This window comes from Gopherus flavomarginatus, chromosome 4 (genome assembly GCF_025201925.1).
Source record: "Gopherus flavomarginatus isolate rGopFla2 chromosome 4, rGopFla2.mat.asm, whole genome shotgun sequence".
NCBI lineage: Eukaryota > Metazoa > Chordata > Testudines > Testudinidae > Gopherus > Gopherus flavomarginatus.
Window position 1 is genome coordinate 117697888 of NC_066620.1, and position 22080 is coordinate 117719967.

The 22080-nt window shown below is 39.7% G+C and overlaps 1 protein-coding gene across 6 annotated transcripts in view; it reads left to right on the plus strand.

The window, feature by feature from the left end:
• The window catches only part of ARHGAP18 (Rho GTPase activating protein 18), a 135605-nt gene extending 114948 nt beyond the window's left edge, over window positions 1–20657 (plus strand). For 4 of the 6 annotated variants that reach the window (XM_050949607.1, XM_050949611.1, XM_050949606.1 and 1 more), the window contains 3 exons: window positions 4580–4704; window positions 6039–6100; window positions 18135–20657. In XM_050949607.1, the coding sequence (XP_050805564.1) occupies window positions 4580–4704; window positions 6039–6100; window positions 18135–18226 (279 nt within the window). In that variant the 3' untranslated portion in view covers window positions 18227–20657. Of the gene's footprint in view, window positions 1–4579; window positions 4705–6038; window positions 6101–8888; window positions 9001–13160; window positions 13322–18134 lie in introns of those variants that run through there. The other 2 variants (XR_007773889.1, XM_050949609.1) reach the window with 2 other exon arrangements.
• The last annotated feature ends 1423 nt before the right edge of the window (window positions 20658–22080 follow it).

Below are 22080 nucleotides of genomic sequence, written 5' to 3' on the forward strand. Positions count from 1 at the left end.
ACCAAGTAACACCAAATATGTGTTTCCCTTGTATCATAATGAATAAAAATTGGACTTGGATGACTGTAACAGATCTACTTAGCAGAGGTCATATTCCAGATTTCAGTGAGCTAGAGACATCTTGTGGAAGGCTGTAAAACTGCACTGGCCTGAATTGTCTGATTTCCCATTTCATTTGTGGCTGTGGGCAAGCTTTGATACATAAGGACTACAGTTTATCAAGGCCATTAGGTAAGCAAGTTTATCAAGGCCATTAGGCCAAAAATTAGACCTGTCAGCTGTTTGATTTATGCCACATGTGTATGTTGCAACATCCTTCTCATCTTCCCGTCTTTTTTGTTCTTTTGTCCTGGGTAACAGGATTTAGTTTTTTCGCAGCACATTGCAGCATAGGATTCATGTTTATATCAGTTCCCTATTTTCTCACAGGAATAGAACAGGCAGGCAAACTGGAGAGAGGCTGAAAAGAATGTACACATAAAAGTCTATGTACTTGTACAAAAACACAACCCTGGGGGTTTGTTTCAAGGTGATGTAACAGAGAAGTATATACTTTTACAAGAAAACAACCCCTAATTTGTGTAATTTAGAGATTTTTTTAGGAAAAGCTGAAGTATGCACGTGACATTTAAAGGTACATTAAATAACTTGCCAGTTAAACTTAGATGTCCACTTCTTCACTGAATTAAAAAAACTGATGGTGTATTTGCAAGGCAGCCATAATTTAGGAAGTAGAAATATACCAGTAACTAGATATATTGGGATATTAAAGTCCTCTCCACACAGTCACCCCAAAAATACCCATCTGAAGAATGGTCATTGTGCGACATTCTTTGCAAAAGTGCTACCTCTAGAGATGGTTGCTCTGGTCTCAGTGTTGTGCCACTAACAAATCAGCATTTCAAAGTCCTGTATAGAGTGGCTCAGAAGTGGCATTTGCAGGCATGGTATTTGACTGCATTTCTGCCATTAGGCAAAAGGTTAGTCCTTGATCCTGCAAACAAATGGATCAGTGCAGACCCTTGTATACAATGAACTCCATTCAGGTAAAAGAATCTGCAACATAGCATCTGTACTGCAAGATGGGGGCTAGAGTTTTCAACATTTCTTACCTATATTCAGAGGGCTGATGCCGGATTTGAAACATCCCCGACCAGGACACAATTTCAAAACAGACTGATTCCCCAGACACCACTCAACTTTCCTTCCAAATACACATGCAAACAGTGATTTTTCCATCTATCTATCTTTTAAAATCGAGATAGCCAAACATTAACATATAATTCCTTTACACTTATCATTTAAAATGGGAATGGCATATAGATTCTTTGAAAACAGTTCAGTACAATTAGGATGTTGGCACCTAAAAGAATGCTGCCATCATTTGCTGCAATACAGAAACTGCAGCAGAATATAGTGAAGTAGTTCAATCAATCACTATTTTTAGATCTTTTTTATTTTTAACTGATGGTGGTGGTGCTGAGTATTTACAGTCAAAAACATCTGTGTCTCTCTCCCCCCGCTCCCCACAAGCCATTTAAGAATTAGGACTGAGATTTCATGTAACGGATCATAACCCAGCTGTAAATATGCCTGTACTATTTCAAGTACCGGCTTTAAGTCTGAAAAGGCTCTGTAGGGTTACTGAAAAATCTAATTTCAGTTTATTTCATAAATCCTTGTTACCTGTACAAGGCATTCCATAATATTTGATGCAGGGAAGCACAGTATTCATATTTGGATATCTTATATTATTCAGACTTGTGATTGTAATGTATAGTTCCTGATTACACTAAATGCCTTCTTACAGTGATGAGACAGTAAGTGATACGTCTGGACTTGTTCTTTAGAGTACTGAAATAACAGAGATAACTGTAGAATACTGAGATTTCAGGACTCTCAGGAGCACGTCTTTAATTGTCCATCTGTTTCCTTGTTTGCAGCATTAGACTTCTAAATAAATGGGGCGAATGTCTACACAATTTACATACTGTGCAGTCCCACAGTGCGTGTCAGTGTGTGGATTATAAATTAATGCCATAATTTTAAAATTACCGTAATATGTGCAGGATAGTTTCTAAATGGCAGTAGGGTCTCTCTTTCACCCTATAGCCTGTGTGTGGGCGATTATCTTCACTTTTCTGCAGAGCGCATTCCCTATGCACCATTTAAGTTCCACTCTCAGAATAGGGGCTAAGTAGGACTTAAGTGTTAGACAGGCTTTGCTTTAATGACTACTACTTAGAAACTCCTGAGGGTTATTTGCTTTCCAAAACATCCATATTTACTGCTGTGTGGGCCAGATCCATGGCTCTGGTTAAGTCTCCTTGCTGTTACAGTGCAAGGACCAAGCTGGACTTGAAATCAGCTTTAGTCAGGCAACTGGGATTTCCCTCGAGGTAGGAAAATCCTTGGATGGCATAGCCAGTTATATGTCATCCACTATCCCTTCTCTTTTGGCATAGGGGACATTACATGGCAGAGAGGGGTCATGTCACAGGCAGGACAGAGCAGTCCTTGGCTGCGTAATGGTCCAAGGTAACCTAGCTGTATGCAGTGTTGTTGTAGCTGTGTTAGTCCTAGGATATTAGAGACAAGGCGAGTGAAGTAATATCTTTTATTGTACCAACTTCTGTCTCCCTCACCTTGTCACTCAAGGTAACTTGTAGCAGCCATTTTATCCTATGATAAGCCTCAGAGATGGGAAAAGCAGAAATATACTTTAAAGCCACTTTTGCCTCCCCTCTTCTCTATCAGCTGCATTGAACATAGGCTAGGTGCAGCTGAGGATCACTCTTTGCAGGTAAGGTATCCTCAATGTAGGTGTGGTTGAACATGAACTCCTCCAAGAAATTTAGGAGTTGAAGATGACAAGAGGTTCATTTTCCTTAGCTATGAAACAAGTTTTCCATTTGACCTACGACCTTGATGTCACAATATTGTGGAAATTCTTAACACACTTGTTCCCACTCACACAATCAAGCCAAGCAGTTTTCACGCACATCCATCATATAATCACTATAATCCAACTGAATACTAAAATGAAGGCTGATTTAAATTTACTATGCAAAACACAGTGAAAGGCTTCTCAGTATAATAGCCTTTCCACCCTCAAGATTGCTCCCTTGTTGACAGTGAATTTGTTCATAACAGTTCTGAAGACAGGCAAGAGCTATTTAAGCATGAGCTAGTTAACTTTGTGTATACAGTTTGAGGGATGCTTATGGTCATGATCACTATCACTGCTAGTAGTTTCTTGCAGACTCTTGATTCACCAGTTGTAAATTCTTCAGACATGACTAGGTGTTAAATCCAGCAGTTCAATTCTGAGAGTTGTAAAATACATGAAAAGACTGTGAAAGCAGCTGGGGTACAGCCTAAGCTGTGATTGTTCTTAATCCACTGGTTTAAGATCAGACTTATTTTATCACTGCAGAACTCAGCACCATGGTGCAATTTACAGTCTGATGACATTTGTATTCAGTAACCTATGGGTCTGATTCTAATCTTATTTCTACTGGTTCTACACCACTCTAACTCTACTGATTTCAATGGAGTTGCTCCAGATTCATGTCGGTGTACGTGAATATTTCAAGGCTTACTTCTTTGACCTCTGTACCTCTGATATTATTCCCTGATAATGAAATAACAAACATTCAGCTTTACAATCACAGTGTTTAGGGGGAAAAAAAAGAATGACCTCTCAGAACTCCTCATACTTCTTTGCAGTAACCCTGACTCATACTACTTTTCCTATCAAAACAAGGACATTTGGAGGCAGGCAAATGGTAGTTTATGTGTACAGAAAAATTATCTAAGTTTTCTAAGAATAAAAATTAGGACTGACTATATAAATAAATTATGCCTTCTTGTAATGCCAAATGTCAGTATTGTATATTGAATAGAAAAAGCAATCATTTCTCTGCACTGATATAAGTTTGATATTCATCACCACAGGATTTATAGATTGAAATAAAATATATCCATTATGTAGTCAAAAGTGCATGCTGAGTAGCTGAATAAAGTCTTGAGAACAAGAAAAGGATGATAAAAGCTACACAAATCATTTGTGAGTGTCTGTATATGAAAGGGAAAAGATTTTGTTAAAAAAATCAATTGAACAAATTAGGCAGATCTGTGAATACATTTGTAAGATCTTTTGTGAAATTCAGATTAAAGGAAACTGGAAATTTTTGCCTGATGCTAGTGCATACAACATCTCCTTTCTGAATCTGGTTCATGTATTACTATATCAAACACACAAACTTCATAACACGCTGAAATTGTCTCTTAATATAGCAATAATCGTTACTGTTACCATTCATAACATCTATGGAAAATAATTAAACCTTACTGTTCTTTTGTTATAAAGTTCTCTATTGCCATTAAAAAGAGATTTGAGGGTCTGATGTAATTTAGTAAATTACAACATAGTTAACATTTTTCTGCAGTGATGTAGACAGTAGTTAAGCATACTTACAGAGCATTGTACTAAATTACTTATTCCATGCAGTATTTGGAGAAACTCATCAAAGCCAGCTGCTAGCAGCTTTGTTCCAATTTCATTATTGCTTTGCAGGCTGATGTTCCTCAGGGAGTGATACGGGTGCAAGCGCCTCATCTTTCGAAAGTTTCCATGGCAATACAGCTGACGGAAGAACTAAAAGCCAGTGATATAGTAGCCAGGTTTCTCAGCCAGAAGAGGTACAAATCCCTTTTTGTTTTACTAACATTTCAGAATAAGTGGCTTTTAGTATTTCATATCACAAAAAACATTAAATAGTTTGACAAAAGAGCAGATATGGTTAACAATTAAGGTGAGTTCAATGACCATGTGAGCTGAATTTAGCCTGTCCAAATAAACATTTGATGAACTAACGATTTGGATTGTTCCAAGAAGCACTTCTAATTCTCCTTACAGCCTAAATCCTTACATATTGAGGCCTTCAGGAATATGCCAAAGTGCAGTATGTTGGTAGAGAATTAATTGCTGTTTTGTCAGCTGGGTTAGGAATGGCATCCATGGAACACAGTAAGTTTTTATATCTTCCTGTGGAGAATTTAGTAGGGAACTCTAAGAAAAGAAATCTAAGAGAAAAAGAAATGGGGAAAAGAGAAGATAACCCCTTCAGGAAAAAACATTAATTCATATATAAATATATTTACATCTATAAGAGAGAGACACACACAAATGTAAATCAGTATCTATATTTGGGCCTAATCCAAATTCCACTGACTTCATTGGAAACTTAGGTGGATTTTAACATCATTAACTTAGGTGGACTTTGGATCCTACTGTGTTTGTGTGTGTGTGAGAGTGTGAGGGAGGTAATGCAAAATAACTTCTCAGTCTCTACATCATTTATAGAGTTATTAATGATGATGTAGTAGCATTCCATTCTTCTTAAGATTAAGAATTTATTCTTACCCAAATTATTTTTTTTAAAGGGGCTTATGATTTTGGCAAAAAATTCCTTTCAGCTGCAAGTTGGCACATCTCACCACAATCAGATGAGGATTTTATTGGTTTCACCACCAGTTTTGGAAAAAATTATGGTTTGCCCCCCTTTTAGTTACAGAAAAATGAAAAAGGAAAATAAGAGCATGATTATGCCTTCCCCTACACATTTGTGCTGCTATATCAGAGATGTATGATGGGAGCACTCATTTTTGCAGCAACAGTAAAAATAAAATAAAATAAAATAAAAAAATTCAGAGCAGAGCTAAGGAGCACAAAGTCAGGCTGCCACCAACTGTCAAAAAGATTAATCTTTTCTAAAAGTCTCAATTCCGTCAAGTTTGATTTAGTCTTCTTCTTTATAGTTTACTATGCAGGATTACTCTTGTTTGCATTATCATACTGGTGTGATAGTCTTTTCCTTTCTGTGTGTGCAGAGATGGGTAAAATAGAAATGGAGAGATCATTTCGATGCATTGTCAGTTTCCTTAACTACCATCACATTTCCCAGGCACATTTAAGTGGTTTGATTGCAAGCTATTTGGTGGGATAGCTAATCATTTTGTTTTGTTCCTAACAGTGGAGTTGTCCAAGCTCTCAAGAAAGAAGAGGTATTTTTGTATGAAATTGGAGGAAATATTGGTAAGGATGATTTCTCAACAGATTCCCCTGCTGAAATGAGATTGCTTGGGCCTAACTTTGCCCTCAGTTACATCCACATGACTCCTATTGACTTCGCTGTGGGTGCACGTAGATATGAATGAGGCAAAAGTTTGGCTCATAAAGTTTAGAATTAATTATGGGCTTGATTCATTCATTCCATGGGTTCACCAGTAGCTCCCCGGACCCCAGTAACTGCATGTTGATGCAGAACCACCTGGCACAGCTTAAAAGGTGGGCAGTGCTGGAAGGAAAGGGAGTAGGGGCCAGAATATTCATATCCAGAGGGTTCAGTGATTCAACACAGTCACCCTCTGCTGGCTTGGGTTCTATGAAATCCTGTCAAGGCTCCCACATGCAAAAATGTCTGGGGAAAGACCTTTTGTGCGTCAGGGTTGCATGGGCAAGGGTGCACATCATATCACAGTCCTCCTTGGCAGATGAATCAAGCCCAAAGTGGATCGTAAGAGGTAGGTCAAAAGCATGTAATAATCTATATCATGGATATATGCTAAGTTGGCATTCCTATTAGTATTTATTTGTGATTATTTGCATTTCTAAAGTGCCCATCGTCGTTATAGGAACATTTTTACCCACAAGTTTATATACAAGGCATGCTCCAACCAGAAACTGTCCATTATTCCTTTTTCATAACTTCCTACTTGAAGGGCCCAACTCTCAGTCCTCCCCCATCCCCCCCATGCCACATATATTAGCATTACAGACACGAAGAAGTGAAGTCTGTAACTCACCCTAACGATGGCCTCTGTCCGAGCCACAGCAGAAGCAGATTCTGTCATTTTATGCCATCTAAAAAGAACATTCTCTCCCAGCCCCTACAAGTTGTACCCTGGGCAGAAGAGTACTGACTGCAGCTTCCATGCCACTGTGAGGTGAGAGTGGTGGTCACTGAAGTAATGTGCTCACATCATTCAGGGCTTTTAGATGAGGGCCAGAACCTGGAATTGGACCCAGAGCAGCACAGGCAACCCCGGCAAAGTTGGTCTGTCCTGTTCAGCAGTTAGGCTGCTAAATACCATACAAACTGTAATAACTGGGCAGCCTTCCTGGTATTTACCAGGTGTACTTTATAAGCGTTGTCAAGCCTGAAGGTGATGAAAGCATGGTTCTCTTCTGGCACGAAAGCTTACCACCAATTCCTGCTCAGTCGTAGAGGAGAAAAGAACATTTTGAACATTGTTGCTGTCTGAGTGTCTAGCAACAGAAAAGAGTCCAAAAGCTTTGAGTGTGGAGAAGAGATGAGATCATGGTCACAGGCTTTTGCATTTCTCTGAAGTGCTGTCTCCTGCCAACTGGCATCACTTCTGTTTTGCCTGGGATGAGCCTGAATCAGCTGCATTTTAATCCATGGCCCTAGTTTACTCTGATAAGCATCACGGAGACCTTAGTGAGAAGGAAGTACAGCGCTGGTGTCATCAGCATGTAGGTGGCACCATAGCCCATAGCATCTTATAATCTCGCCATAATGAGAGAGACATTGTCATAGCTTCTCCTAATGAGTTATTTTTAAAAAGGAAAAATATTTAAGGGCACTGAACAATAAAACTGTCTTTCTCTTCATGCTTACTGTTTGAGCCTCCCTTACAACCTCACTCCTGTGTTCCACATCAAACACAGGGGAAGTCACTGTCAATGGGAAAGATTCCCTGGCCTTCCCGTGATGGAAGTTTCCCAGCTCTGAATAACAGGCTATTAAAACAAGAGAGTGGCTTAGTATAATTAATTGCCAGAACACCATTTTGAATGCAGTGCTAGAATTTTTCTTTAATGAACAAAAAAGTGTTTCTTTATAAAGTCTACACTGAGAATCACTCCCTAGCCACACATTTTAATGGGCTGAGCAAATTAAAAAATCATTCATGAACTAGACAACATGAACTAGATTTACTTTGTTTTTTCTATTAACTGTGGCCTGTTAAGTTTACCAAAATTTATATCTTGAAGCAAAAACTTAATACTTTTGTACTCTCGGCAAGATGCTAACCTATTTTTTCCTCTACAATGTTACTGCTTTAAAAATAGTTTAAACATTTATATCAAAACCAAAAATCATTACAATTATCAGCTTTTATTATAGGCACAATTTACAATATGTTATAGACATGGTTCAGTTTTTCTAAAACAGCATTATCAGGGCAACTAGTCACAAAGGTTTTTATTCTGTGCCTAATGCCTGATAAAAAATAGTATTCATTTATATCAAATGACTGTACAGGTTCTCCTTGTCTGTCTGCACAGATTCTCTGTATCTGTCAAGTAAGACTGTCTTCTCAGTTCCATAAGGCTGTTTTTAGGAGAGGAGCATTTGTTTACTTTATAGCAATTTTAATAATACAGAAAAAGAGCTTGTAATTGACTTTAGTGGAAATGAGACCTATATGGTACTACGTCAGGTATATTGTGGTAGTATATAATGTTTGTATATAAATAACACTGAGTTGCTTTGCATGTATGTGTGTAATGATAGTATATAATCTGAGTACACATATTTTGTAATACTGGGAAGCTCTGTGGGAGTAGGGCTGTGTGTGTGTGTGTGTGTGTGTGTGTGTGTGTGTGTGTGTGTGTGTGTGTGTGTGTGTGTGTGTGTGTGTGTGTGTGTGTGTGTGTGTGTGTGTGTGTGTGTGTGTGTGTGTGTGTGTGTGTGAGAGAGAGAGAGAGAGAAATTTTTACTGCTAATTTATATCTGGTTGCTTATTTTGTAATGAAGAAACTGGTTTATTGAATAGTCTCTCTACTTGAAATGTAGATACTCTATGTGCCTGTTAAAGTGAAGATGTGGCAAGCTGGAGATTTTCTGCAAGCTTATTATGGCATATAGTGGAATGCTGGAAGCCTCCTGAGTAATCTTGCACTTTGCTAATAAACCCTTGTGATAATTGCATTTTATCACTCCCTGTGTTTTCTACTTTTAATTACTGTAGCAGTTACTATGGGGTTGGTGAAGAGAAGTGTCCTGACTTTAAGCTATTGGGCAGGCAGACAGGCTGACTCTCTTTTCATTTGCTATGTCCTGGCTCTTCTTCTCTTGGCAGTCATTTTCTTCATGACATAGCAAACTCATGCAGAGATTGCACAGAAGAGGAAAGAACCAACAGCTCACTTTGAAATGCAGCAACATGACCAATATATTTAATTATTGACTGTTGCTGCTGAGTCTTTCCTCCTTCATGTATATTCTGTGCAGGGCTGGTAGCATCAGCAGGTTGCCTGACACTACCCATTATAAGACCTTGTTTTCAGTTGCTAATAACTTTGCAAAAAATGTAAAAGTTCGGGCTGAAATGTTCCATGCTGTGTGTCTGCCTCAGGCTGATCTCTTTTTTTGCGGGGGGGAATGGGGGGAAGCAGAGAGAGGGAGGAGAAATTTCATCCTAAATGGATAGGCTATTTCTGATAACAAGGTTAGAGAAAACGGCCTACATTAACCTCTTTTTTTGAGAAGCTTTTGTGCCTTCATGTTTGAAGCGTGGATTTGAAGTTTTGCAAGAGGGCAGCCTTTGTGTCAGGGACACAGTCACGAAATTAACGACTGTATCATAATGCATGTGCGGGGGCGGGGGCTGAATTAAAGTTGCTCATGCAACCTGTCAAAGTTAGACTCAGGACTCACAGTTTGTCAGACCACTCTGTTTTATTAGCACAGCACTCTGCTAATAACACCTAGATAATGTGAGCGCCATGCAAGACACAAACTATCTTATTTATACAGATAAAAGGGCGAGCACTTAACAAGATAACAAAGGAAGTAGAATCTGATAAGTTTACCTGGGCTAGGCATGCATATCTTATTTCCTTACTAACTATTACCGATCTTCTGTTAATGTTTCGCCATTAGCACCCTTGTTCATGCCTAAAGTTTCTTTTCCTGGCACCTGTATTTAAACATTTCTTATTTCTGCTTAAAGGTACATACAACATTTCTTTAATCCATTGTTATTTTTACAATATAATTCATTCTACTTTCACAATCCCTCCTTTTGGTCAAGCTCACACCATGACCAACATTTTACTGGGTTCCACAAATCAATCGTTCTTTATTTCTTCATCAGTGATATTTAAAATCATCATATTAGCACTCTGGTTTGGGGCAGCTATCTGTGTGGCATGTCTTACACCATTTTGGATGCAACAGGAGATTAACTGAAGACATACAAAAATTATTAGGATTCCAAACAGGATAGTCAGGGCTCCCTGAAACAACCAGTTTTCTATGCCAGAGAAATTGAACAGGTTACTTAGCCACTTCCATAAAGAACTCGGTTTTACATGGGGAAGATATGCGATTTGTTCTAAATGGCTAGAGCGATTTATTACCTCATTGGTATCGTTAAGTATAAACACACAACATTGTTTTCCAGTGAGAGCACAGGTCCCTCCTTTGGCTGCCAGCACTATGTCCAATGCCTGACGGTTTTGGAGGGCCACCTGTCGGATCACCCCTGTTTCTTTGGCCAGGGCTCTTAAACTTTCTCCGGTTTTATTTGCCATTATTTTAACTACTGCTTGTAACCTCAGGAGCCTTTTTGCCTGGTGTATTACTCCCCCCAGGTGGGATAAAGGAACTGCCAATAGCCTCTTCCCAGGTGTCATTACTGTTCCATATTGTGTTAAATGGACAAGGTCCTCCAGTGAGGTCTGGGGAATTGAGTGGGATAGCCAGGACAGGAACACTGGTTTGAGAGTGGGCTGGGATGTGGCTGCAGACCCAGCATTTAGAAATAATAAGGGTCTGAGCTATCCATACTTGCTGCTGGATAAAAGAATTGTCATTGTGGACTCCCCAGACCTTAAGACACCAGCAGTCGAGGAACAGGCACCACCAGAGGTGCATGTTGGAGGCAGGGCCCTTCTGGTTCCAACAGCCTCAACTGAGGAAACTGCAGTCACAGTTTTATGTCCACCAGGCGCTAGGCTCACTACTGCTTCTTCTTGGGCCTTGCTTTAGGTTGTCGTCTGCTTCTGGCAACCCTTACGAGAACGTAGATTGTAAGGTATTGCAGGCTGTTCCTCTACGTCTTCTTCTGGAGTCACAATTGACTCTGCGTGGTCCTGAGGTGATGATTGGTTCGCTGGGGGTGGTGCATTCTTACACTGCGAAGCATGTATCCACTCTGAGATGCCAGACAGTTTAACAGCCGTCTGGGTAGTAAGCAGTGCCTCATGATTCTTTGATGTTCTTTAAGTCTCTTTACTACTTCTTCCTCTGGCTATAACAATGGCCTTCACACCTTATCTTTTCCTGATGCATACATTCCTCATTCACACAAACAGATTGAGAATACAAACAGTAGTATTTTATATCGAGCAAAAAAGCATTGCAAATTAAACCTTGCTAAGTTTTACAATTAATAACCAAGACAATTTACATTGAGACCCAGGTCTTCAATGTTTCTCTAATTTACTTAACATAGACACAATAGAGAATCCTGTCTCTGAGGCCATGGCTACACTGGAGAGTTGCAGCGCTGGTGGTGGGTTTACAGCACTGCTACTTAGTAACTGTCCACACCTGCAAGGCACATCCAGCGCTGCAACTCCCTGGCTGCAGCGCTGGCTGTACACCTGGTCTGCTTGGGGTATAACGATCACAGCACTGGTGATGCAGCGCTGCTCCACAGGTGTAGCCACCATAAGCGCTGTAATTGGCCTCCAGGGTATTAGGAGGTATCCCAGAATACCTATTCACAACAAACCAGAAGACCGGGGGCTCCCCGGAGCTGCTTACCTAAAAAACAAGCACAGCTCCTGTTTGCTCGAGAACAGGCGGGGAATTGCTTTGGAATGTTCACAGCTGTTTGCTTGAGCAGAGAAGCCACAGGGCAGAGGGGGAGGGGGGAATCCGTGTTGGAGCTCGGAGTGCATAATTTGCATTTAGTGAATAAGAGAGGGGTGGGGGAAGGGCTCGAAACTTTTAAAATGATTGCAGCTTGGTGATGTGTATGTTCTAGTCCTTCGAACTTGCAAGGCAGGGAGCTGACAGCTCCAAAAATCCACACTCTCTGTCTCCCCCACACTCCCCCTTGCCCCCCTCTTTTGAAAAGCACGTCGCAGCCACTTGAACACTGCCCACAATGCACCACTCCCAACAGCTCTGCAAATGTGGCCACACTGCAGCGCTGGTAGCTGTCAGTGTGGCCACACTGCAGCGCTTTCCCTACACAGCTGTACCCAGCGCTGCACACCTCCAAGTGTAGCCATACCCTTACTACCTAAATCTTAAAACAAACAGTTAGAGAGGGCCCAATTTGTAATGCATATGGGAAAACAGAATCTTATAGTCCCAGGGGGTCATTTCTTTCTGCTATTTAAAAAGGGTGGCTAGCAGGATGAAATCAAATTATACTTTAATTCCTATGGGACATTATAAAATCCTGCTCCTACATATCCCCCTTTTGACACTGATTATTAATCACCAGTGTCACTTCTTATTTAGTCCACGTAATAGAAAATACTGGGAGGTGATTTGGGCCTGTGGCTTTAGCTTTGCATATATTTGTTTTATCCACCAGCACATTTTAAACATTTCAATTAAACACATACAATTTAAAACCAAAAACAATTAGGGGTAGTAACATTAGTATGCCAGTAGTTGTGGGAGACCATCCAGAAAATATGGTATACCAATGGTAAGCTGTTATGTTTTTCTGCAGTGGCAATTCTTAACATGTCCTCATTTGTGTGTATAATATGAATGGTCCAGTTTTCCGCATTTTTTTTTCCTAGGAACTATGTTACCTTTTTACCTTTTAACAGATGATTGGTAACTGTTTGCCATTCAATGCGAAGATTGATAGAGAACTCAGCTAAATCAGTGCTTACAGTAAGCTGAGACTCTTTTGTTGTTGTTGTGGCAAATAGTAAATATGATTATTGGTAAACACAGTACTTATATTACATTTACATTTGTCTTCTGGTGGGTTACTAACACTTTTTAAATAATTTTTCCCAAGAATTAACACATATACATAGCCCATTATACAGTACTTTGGTCTCATTATTAATTTTATTTCACATACAGGATTCTAGTGAGATGTCTTTAGTACAGGTCTTTGGAGCAACAGGCATGGATAAGCATACCCACTTTTGAGGAGTCCACTTGGTACAACCTCTGGTGTCCAATAGTTTCCCTTTCTTCACAGTCCACTGGCTTGAGGTCCAGGACAGCCAGAAAGATCCCAGGTGCAATCTGGGGAGTGGGCTAACCTTCCATATCTTTGCTTCCAGAGTGCTTTTAACAACAATTTCTTCACGTAACAAATTTTGTCTCACCGTACTGGAGACATACTGCATTCATTTATATTGATAGGTATGAAACAACGATTTTTCCTTTGCTTTAACAGATGCATCAAAACCTTAATATTTTCTGATATTACCCGAAACATCTTATGTTCTAAATATCTGCATTTTAGTACATTCCATAGCTATTGCAGTATGTTTTTTTTATTTTCATTTGTTTTTGTAATAGGTTGTTCTGTAGCTGCTATTAGCTTTTTCTGATTTTCTGAAAGACAAAAATATCATTTTTCTACCCCTTTCGGGGTGGCATTGATTATCGCTTAAAAGATTCCTTTCTTTTACAAATACCCTTGCTGATTGCAGGCAAAACGGAGGAATTACCTCCATATTTTCCTGTGTTTTTTTGTTCTATAGGCAGACCAGGTTTTAATTGGTTCTACTTTTTAAGGGCTATGGGGAAATTATTCCTCTGTTTAGTTATTAAATTCATGAGGTGGTGTACCTGAAGTTTTTCTTCTTATATAGCAGACCAAGTTTGTAATGTTTTTCCTGCTGTGTTAAGCTTTAAGTTTATTCACAGGTAATAGCTGAGAAGCATCATTACCATATTACTTTAAAGGATTTTTCCAAAAATCATACACCCTATAAGTTGTTACAGGGGTACTTACTAACATTAAATTTATTTCAATGTTTAATATTAACAATAACATTAGCATCAAATCTGTTAAAGGTATCTTGTTATACCATGCTTTTTATGTAGGCAATTTGTTTGCTGACCAGGTATGTTCTTTATTTGCAGCTTCTTTTGTGCTGGCAGTTCTCACCTTTCTTTATCCGTTAGGTAATTTGCATCAACACAGGCTTGACTTTTCGATTCAAAGCCATCAGCAGAGCTCAGAGACTCTGGTTATGGCTACATTTGGAATTTCAAAGTGCTGCCCCGGCAGCGCTGCGGGAGCGCTGCCGCGGCAGCGCTTTGAAGTGTGAGTGTAGTCGGAGCGGCAGCACTGGGAGAGAGCTCTCCCAGCACTGCAGGTAAACCACATCCCTTACGGGTGTAGCGTGCAGCGCTGGGAGCCGCGCTCCCAGCACTGCTGCCCTGATTACACTGACGCTTTACAGCGCTGTATCTTGCAGCGCTCAGGGGGGTGTTTTTTCACACCCCAGTTGCAGCGCTGTAAAGTGTGAGTGTAGCCAAGGCCTCTAATCTTAACACACAGGGATCTGAAAAAGAAAACACAGCCTATTGCAGCTCTCTTTGGAGCCCTAATAAGATTTTAATTCAGCAGCACATTTCATTTGCATTTCTTTTACCCCTTTCTACAATATACACTGCACATGTCCTAGGGAAAATGCACATTCTTTCTATACTATAACTTTTTAAAAACATTAGCCATATCAATTTTTACATAAGTTGTAACTGTTTCTTTTGTTCTTACAGAGTTTTCATGTACTCTTATCAAAGTGACAGTCTGATTACACAGAGCCATTTTAAGGCTCAGTGTTTTTAACATTGCTTCTTTTTGTTTTGTGTACCTTACCTCTGCTGTTGCTTCAGAGGGTCACTCTTAATTTCTTGTTCTTTCAGTACAGCTCTTATCTGCTATTGTTACAAAAAAACCAACCAACCAAACAAAAAGACTTCAGAATCTCTCCCTATTGTCCTGATTTTGACTGCCCTTTATTGCAGCCATGACTTGGTCTTTATTTAAAAAACATTTTAATTTTTGTAAAGAATCAAGTTACCCCTTAAGGGTTAAATGCTAAATCCCAAAGCCAAACAGCACTAATTACCTGTGTCTTGCAAAAAGGTCTGTCAGTTTTGCAACTTTGAATTAAAGAGTCAAATGAATTTTTAGTGGCATTAAAAACAAAAACAAAACCAATTTATCTCACACCTAGAAAACAGGAGTTTTACAAACCAGATGTGTTGGTTTAGATTCTTAGAACTTTACATATTTTCACAGACAAATAGATACATACACATTTTCTTTTCCTTAACATTCCTTTACATGCTTTGTTTTTACATAGCTGTATATATATTTGGATTATTTATAGGCATTCTTCTGGAAAAGGGCCCATTTTCCCTTCAGAATGGCTGCAAAGAAACCAAGAATTCTCTCTCTTTAACATGGTCCTTTTTAACATTTTCACAAAGTTTAACTGCTTAATTCTCTCCAGCCTCTGTAGAGTTAACTTTTCACTCTCTTTCCTTAAATCACTTGTTTATGTCCCAAAATGACACCTTTATCACCTCAGATTTCACCATTTTAAGTATTGTTCCAGGGGTTCATGCCTGCACTTACTGCTTTTCTTACTCCTGACACTATTCCCTTAGGGCTTTCAACCTGTTTTTCAGTTTCTTTATCTGTTGCTTGCCTGCTTGTCTGGGCCCGATCCTGCTTTTTTCCAATGAACCGTTTGTGAGTGATATTGTGGTCATTTCACAATTTTGAAAGAAATGTTCAAGGAAAGGGACCAGGAAGGGTGGGGGCTAGTTGAGGAGCCCCCTCCCCCGTTGCTGAATTTGTAGTGGAACACTAAAGAATCAGTTTCTGAGGCAGACAACAAAGGGGAACAGAGCAAGGGGCTTGTTGTCCTTTTTACAATGAGATGAGAGTATGAAGGGGGTTGGATCGATCCGGGGTGGGGTTTTTTTGAGAACGGGGTAAAGGGGAACGCTTGGTCTGGTGGTAGGAGAGGAGACTTTTAATAAAGCTTTTAACTTATTATTTGAATAATTGAGAGAGGCGAGTTTTGATTTTGTCCACCTACGATTTGCCTCTTCCCACCACTGCATGAAACAATTAACCTCTCCTTTAGCCAATTTAGTTTTAGGTTGGCCGAGTTTGTCCTTTAAGACGTCCACTTGGTCTTTGTTCCAAGATTTTAACAGTGGCCACTGAGTTTTGGGATCCCCCTGAGTTAGCCTAGACCATTTTTCCAGAAATTTACGGGAGTCTGGACCCTTTTTACAGGAGTCCGGACCCATCCTAAATACATAAAATGAGCCAGCGTTCGTTTAGGGAACTGTCCTGACTTAGACGTCTGGTTACCCATACAGGAGGACTTCACACACCAATCACACAAGAAGGAAATTTGGGTTCATCAGATGAAACACACAAAAGGAGCCCACAGGCTACTGCCTCAATCGCCCTTGCTTTCACACCAAGGGTTTTAGACTGCCGGGACAGGAACCCCTTGGTCGGCCGATCCCTGGACGGAAATGCACCCAGACTCAAACACTCCACAGAAAGACTGATAGACACAGAGTCAGGACAGTCCTCAGTCTGGACAAAACACAGAAATAATTACCTGACCAGATTCCTGATGTCAGATCCCAGGATCCCTACCAGAACAGAGTGGGAACCAACAGGTTCGATGGCGTAGACTTCACTGTGATTGTGCGCCTTCCCATTCTAGTGGAGGACCGCTCGGGCCAAATGCCCAGGTGCCGGCTGCCACGGTCATCCTACAAAAACGGTCAGGAATCACACGGCCCCAGTGAAGACGGTTGCCATCTCGGTGGGACCTCCAAATTGTCAAAGTTAGACTCAGGACTCACAGTTTGTCAGACCATTCTGTTTTATTAACACAGCGCTCTGCTAATAACACCTAGATAATGTGAGCACCATGCAAGACACAAACTATCTTATTTATACAGATAAAAGGGCGAGCACTTAACAAGATAACAAAGGAAGCAGAATCTGATAAGTTTACCTGGGCTAGGCATGCATATCTTATTTCCTTACTAAACTATTACTGATCTTCTGTTAATGTTTCGCCATTAGCACCCTTGTTTATGCCTAATGTTTCTTTTCCTGGCACCTCTATTTCAACATTTCTTATTTCTGCTTAAAGGTACATACAACATTTCTTTAATCCATTCTTATTTTTATAATATAATTCATTCTACTTTCACAAACCTTAATTCTGGCATTTCCTAACTTTTGAATGCTTGACTTTGCAACCTTAATAATATTATTTCAGCATAGTTTGCGGATGTAATACGTGTATATATAGCCGATTAATTCCTTGAAGAACTTGGAAACATAGAAGACTACAACCCAAACAAGGCGACATATTCATGGTTCTACCTTTACTAATATTAACTTGCTGCCTTTCTAATCACTGCAGTACTCTTATGTTCATTTATGCTTAAATTATTATTTTTGTAACAGCTACTAGACGCTAGACTAGGATAAAATATCAGCAGAAGTTAAACTGCTTTTCTCTCCATGATTTGACCTATCACAACACAGCTGTGCACACTGGATACAAAGGAACTGTTAACAACAAGACTAAGACTGGTAAGAGCTGGGAGTAGTAAGGGGCACAGCTTTCTTGGTCAGAGGCCCCACCTCTTGAACTTCCCTCCAAAGGAATTGAAAATAACCATAAATATAACAGCCTTCAGATCTAAATGTAAAACTAAGCCTTTTGATTTATCCCCAGTAGCATCAAATCCTCAGCTGGTGTAAATCAGCATAGATCCACTGAAGTCAGTGAAATACCTCAATTTACATCATCCGAAGGATCTAACCTAATTATGGACAAGATAATTAAAGTACAGCCCCTTCGAGTCAGGAGAGAAAAATAAGAGTAATTCTTGATATCACTTTTCCTCTGCTTTGTTAGATACCATGGTGATGGGCACAGTATAAAAACTTAAATGGATTGGAATGGTTCTGTGAATGATGAAAGTAAATTCCTTTTTTTAGGTTACTAAATCTAATCACACTTCTCTTTTTATCAGGAGAACGCTGCCTTGATGATGATACCTACATGAAGGACCTGTACCAACTCAACCCAAATGCTGAGTGGGTTATAAAGTGCAGGCATAGTTAAACACATAATAAATTACAAAAGAAAAATCTGTGAACTGAACTTCGTAATACTGTGTATTCTAAAAGGACAGGATGTTGTTTTATCATTCAAATGCATTGTACTATTAAAGGAATATTGTCAAGCTTATTCAAACACTTACAAGTAGTTTCCACTAACTTGGCAACATTTACCACAGTCACCACACAGCAATATCTGAGATTCTAGCTTTCCCCGCCACGCATATTTAGACTCAGGAGTAATTGCATGGTAACTGAAGTTAAATGTTGACTTTTCAGTGACAACCACTGTACCTTGATAATGGTCCCATCTGGCAGGTCTTATGTTCGTATCTATAACCTTTTTGCGCTAAGGAGATCTATATTGTCTATGTGTTTGTTATAGCGCCTAGCACGGTGGGGAACCCAATCTTGACTGGGGCTTCTGAGTGCTACAGTAATATAAATATTAAATAAAAAGTATGATTCCAGAGACAAAGTTTCCTCGGTCACTGTGAGATTCAAAGGAGACAAACTGTAATGTAATATATCCTGTCTCTGTCTTAATCAGTGTGCCCCAATTTTTTTCTTCTGGGGTATATTTTGATGAAAATTGGCTGATAATGACTTTGTTTGTGAAAACTTCTATTTCTGCCCAGCATTCCTGCTAGACAAACTAAGTTGCACACCCTTTTATATTATTGGTCTGGTGATTTGATTTTATTCTTGATGGTAAATTTTTTTTAAATGGGACCACATGTCAAGGTCCATTTGAAAGCCTACAACCCTTAGTAGTGTCCTTTCTAATATTGGAATGTTAGTATCCAATGTAGAGGCACTGAGTTGTTTTACGGTGCCATACAGGGACATTGTGTACGCTAGTTTGGATTTTCTTAGACCATCTGACAGATTTCAAAACATTTTGCGAACTGCCAAAAACTGCCAATTACTTATGAATTGCAGAACACAAACATTCGGGATAAATAAAACAACTGCGATGAGTAACTGTGGTCTGAAATTCACATTTAGCAAACTATCAACCCCCCATCCCCCACAGCATGTCTTCATTGCAGAGTTAACCCAGGCTCTTGCTTGGTGTTGCCGCTAAACTGGCTGCTGACCACACACAAAACCCTCTTACCCAACTACTGTGGTGCTTTATACCTGGGCTAGCTGGCCCATCCTGGGGTATAGGCTAAAGCCCAAGTTCTGCTTTCACTTGGGCTGGTAACCTGTCCACCTTGCAACGAGGACAAAGGCTAAACCACTTGAGAGCTCATAGTCCATCAGTGCTTTCCCACAATTCCCCCCCATGTCCCCAGAAGGACAAACAAGTCCCAGAAGTGAAGAAACATGGGATATGCCCCTTAGGCCACACACACATGAGTGCAGCACCAATGGAGACCCAGTAACTTGAGTGCGGCTACTCACCTGAGCTAGATCAGTGCTGGTGCCACACGGTTGATCTAACTCTGCAGCGAAAACATAGCCTCTGAACCAAATTTTCCCCTTGGACACACTTACATTGATCTCATTGAATTCAAAGGGAGTCTTGCATACATGTCCAAGGGAAGAATCAGGCCTTTTGGACCTGATCCAAACCCAATGACGTCAAAGGGAATCTTTTCAACGAGCTTTGGATCAGGCTCTCACACTGTATTATTCACAAGTGAACTTAAAATTACACTGTTAGAACTATCTGTTGCATCAGCAGCATAGATCTGCAATAGAATATAACTGTAAAGGTTATAGAATGTGTTATTTATAGAAAGAGTTTTGTGCACATCTGCTGGTTAGTTATTCCATTTAGATAAGACACACAACATATGAACAATTTGTGTTTGTGTGTTTTTGGTATTTTTCTGGTTTTGTTTTTAATCAAAACAGCAGAGAATATTGCAGTGGGGCAGGAAGAATTGTTCCCAGGGATTCTATAACACAAGTAGTCTTGTGGCTAGAACAGAGACTATACTGCAAATACAAAGGAAGGAGTAAGAAACAAAAAAAAAAATGCTTGAGCAAATATTTATGAGTCTAGAATGTAATGAATCTAAGGCAATTTAGATGTGTAATACAACAAACTGTGTGTGTTCATAATACTTTATCTGTCATTCTTTAAAAAACAGATTACATGTTACTGGAACTCTAGATGTTATTTTAATCAGGAACAAAGTGCTGATGAGAAGAACAGCTGTAAAATTTCACCCTGGTGGCTAGATAATTTAAATAAGTTTGTTGCTGGTTTAGTGCCATTACATTTTTTTTTATTTAAAAAGAATTTTTATAATTCAATGTTTTGTTCTTAATTCTCGTATTTTAATTATTATGCCTACGAAATGTACACAGAAGCAATTCTGACTAGTTGTTGAACGAACTTTTTGTTTTGACTGCCTCACTTCATAATCCGTACGGGTAGTCTATAGCTTTATATATAAAAGAGATGTTTCAGATGAAAACTGGTTTACTTGGTATTTTTTCTTCTTATGAACACACTTAGTGTTTTACTGTAGTCCATATTTCCTTATGTGTTACTTTTATGTGCCCTGTAATAGGCCACGCAGCCTTGGAGGTTTGAATGCCCAATTGGACAACAGCCAGGGACCTCAGTTTAAACAGGAAATTTATTTATCGGGGTGCTCCATCTTAGTCTACATTGCAGTCTTGGTGTGGGTTTTGACCCACCAAACTACAATATATACTTACAGTGTGTGTGTGTATATATACACACATATATATATATATATATATATAAAATGAAGCAGTCACCTCCAGCATTTCCTCTAAATACTATTCAAGACTTAACTGTAAAATGCAGCCAGTGCCTAAGTGAAGACGGAAGAGCATGGGAGTGAGCTGATAAAATCCCTTTGTAATGAAAAGACAGTATTGGAGTGATTGGTCAGCCAAAGTAATTTGGCAGTTGCCCTTCACTTGTCTGAATCTGGCGATGTACTGCAGTGCATCATCCAGGTGATAGGTTACTTCATCTAACCCTGGCATAAAATAGGTGACATAAATGAGGCTGAAAATCATGCAATCGTCTTCCAGAATAATCGCTTCATGAAAGCACCACAGTGGGGCAGTGAGAGAACTGACCTACTTTTAGAATAGTTACCACACTGGAAGATATGAAGTTCATACTTGGCAATTATAGCATTTATTTGCTGTAAACTCAACAGGTGGGAAAGAGAGAGAGGATGTTTGTTTTATGTTAGAGATGGGTCCAAACTGGAACTCCAAATCCAAACACTTCCACACTGTGTGGAGTTTTGAAATATGGATCTGAATTTTGCAGATTGAGCTCTTAATCCATTGATGATGGAGAAATCTCATTTAGCCTCTTCAAGCAAAACTCATTCTGGTGCTTCCTAATCTAACCCCACTCCAGCAGTTCTTAAACAACGGTAAGAGATCTGGATATACTTTCCTTAACATTCACACCATTAGTGCAGAGCTAGTTGAATTGGTGTCAGGAGGAGGTTATAGACTAAAGCCTGGTGGAATTCATCAGGGCCTCATACTTCGAGGATCCTCTTTGTATTCCAGCAGCCTGTTGTTCAAACAATTTTGAATTGTTTTATCGAGCTTCTTACCCCCTTCCAACAGATACACCGCAACCTTTATGTTAAAAGTGTGTCTCAAAGGATGAGATATCGCTTTAATACTCCCCAGAAACCTCAGCCAGCTCAGCATATTAAAATTGCAGGTTTCAGCAGGGGAAAGGCTGGGGTCAGCTGCTGCTGAGAGAAGAGAAGCAGCCTGAGGGTGGGCAGGAGCTGTTGCTCTGCTGTGGGGGGAGGAGCTGGATGCTTTAGAAGAGACACCTCTTTCTGCCAAGCAGACCTTAGACGTTAGCTACAACACCAGTTAGCCAGGGTG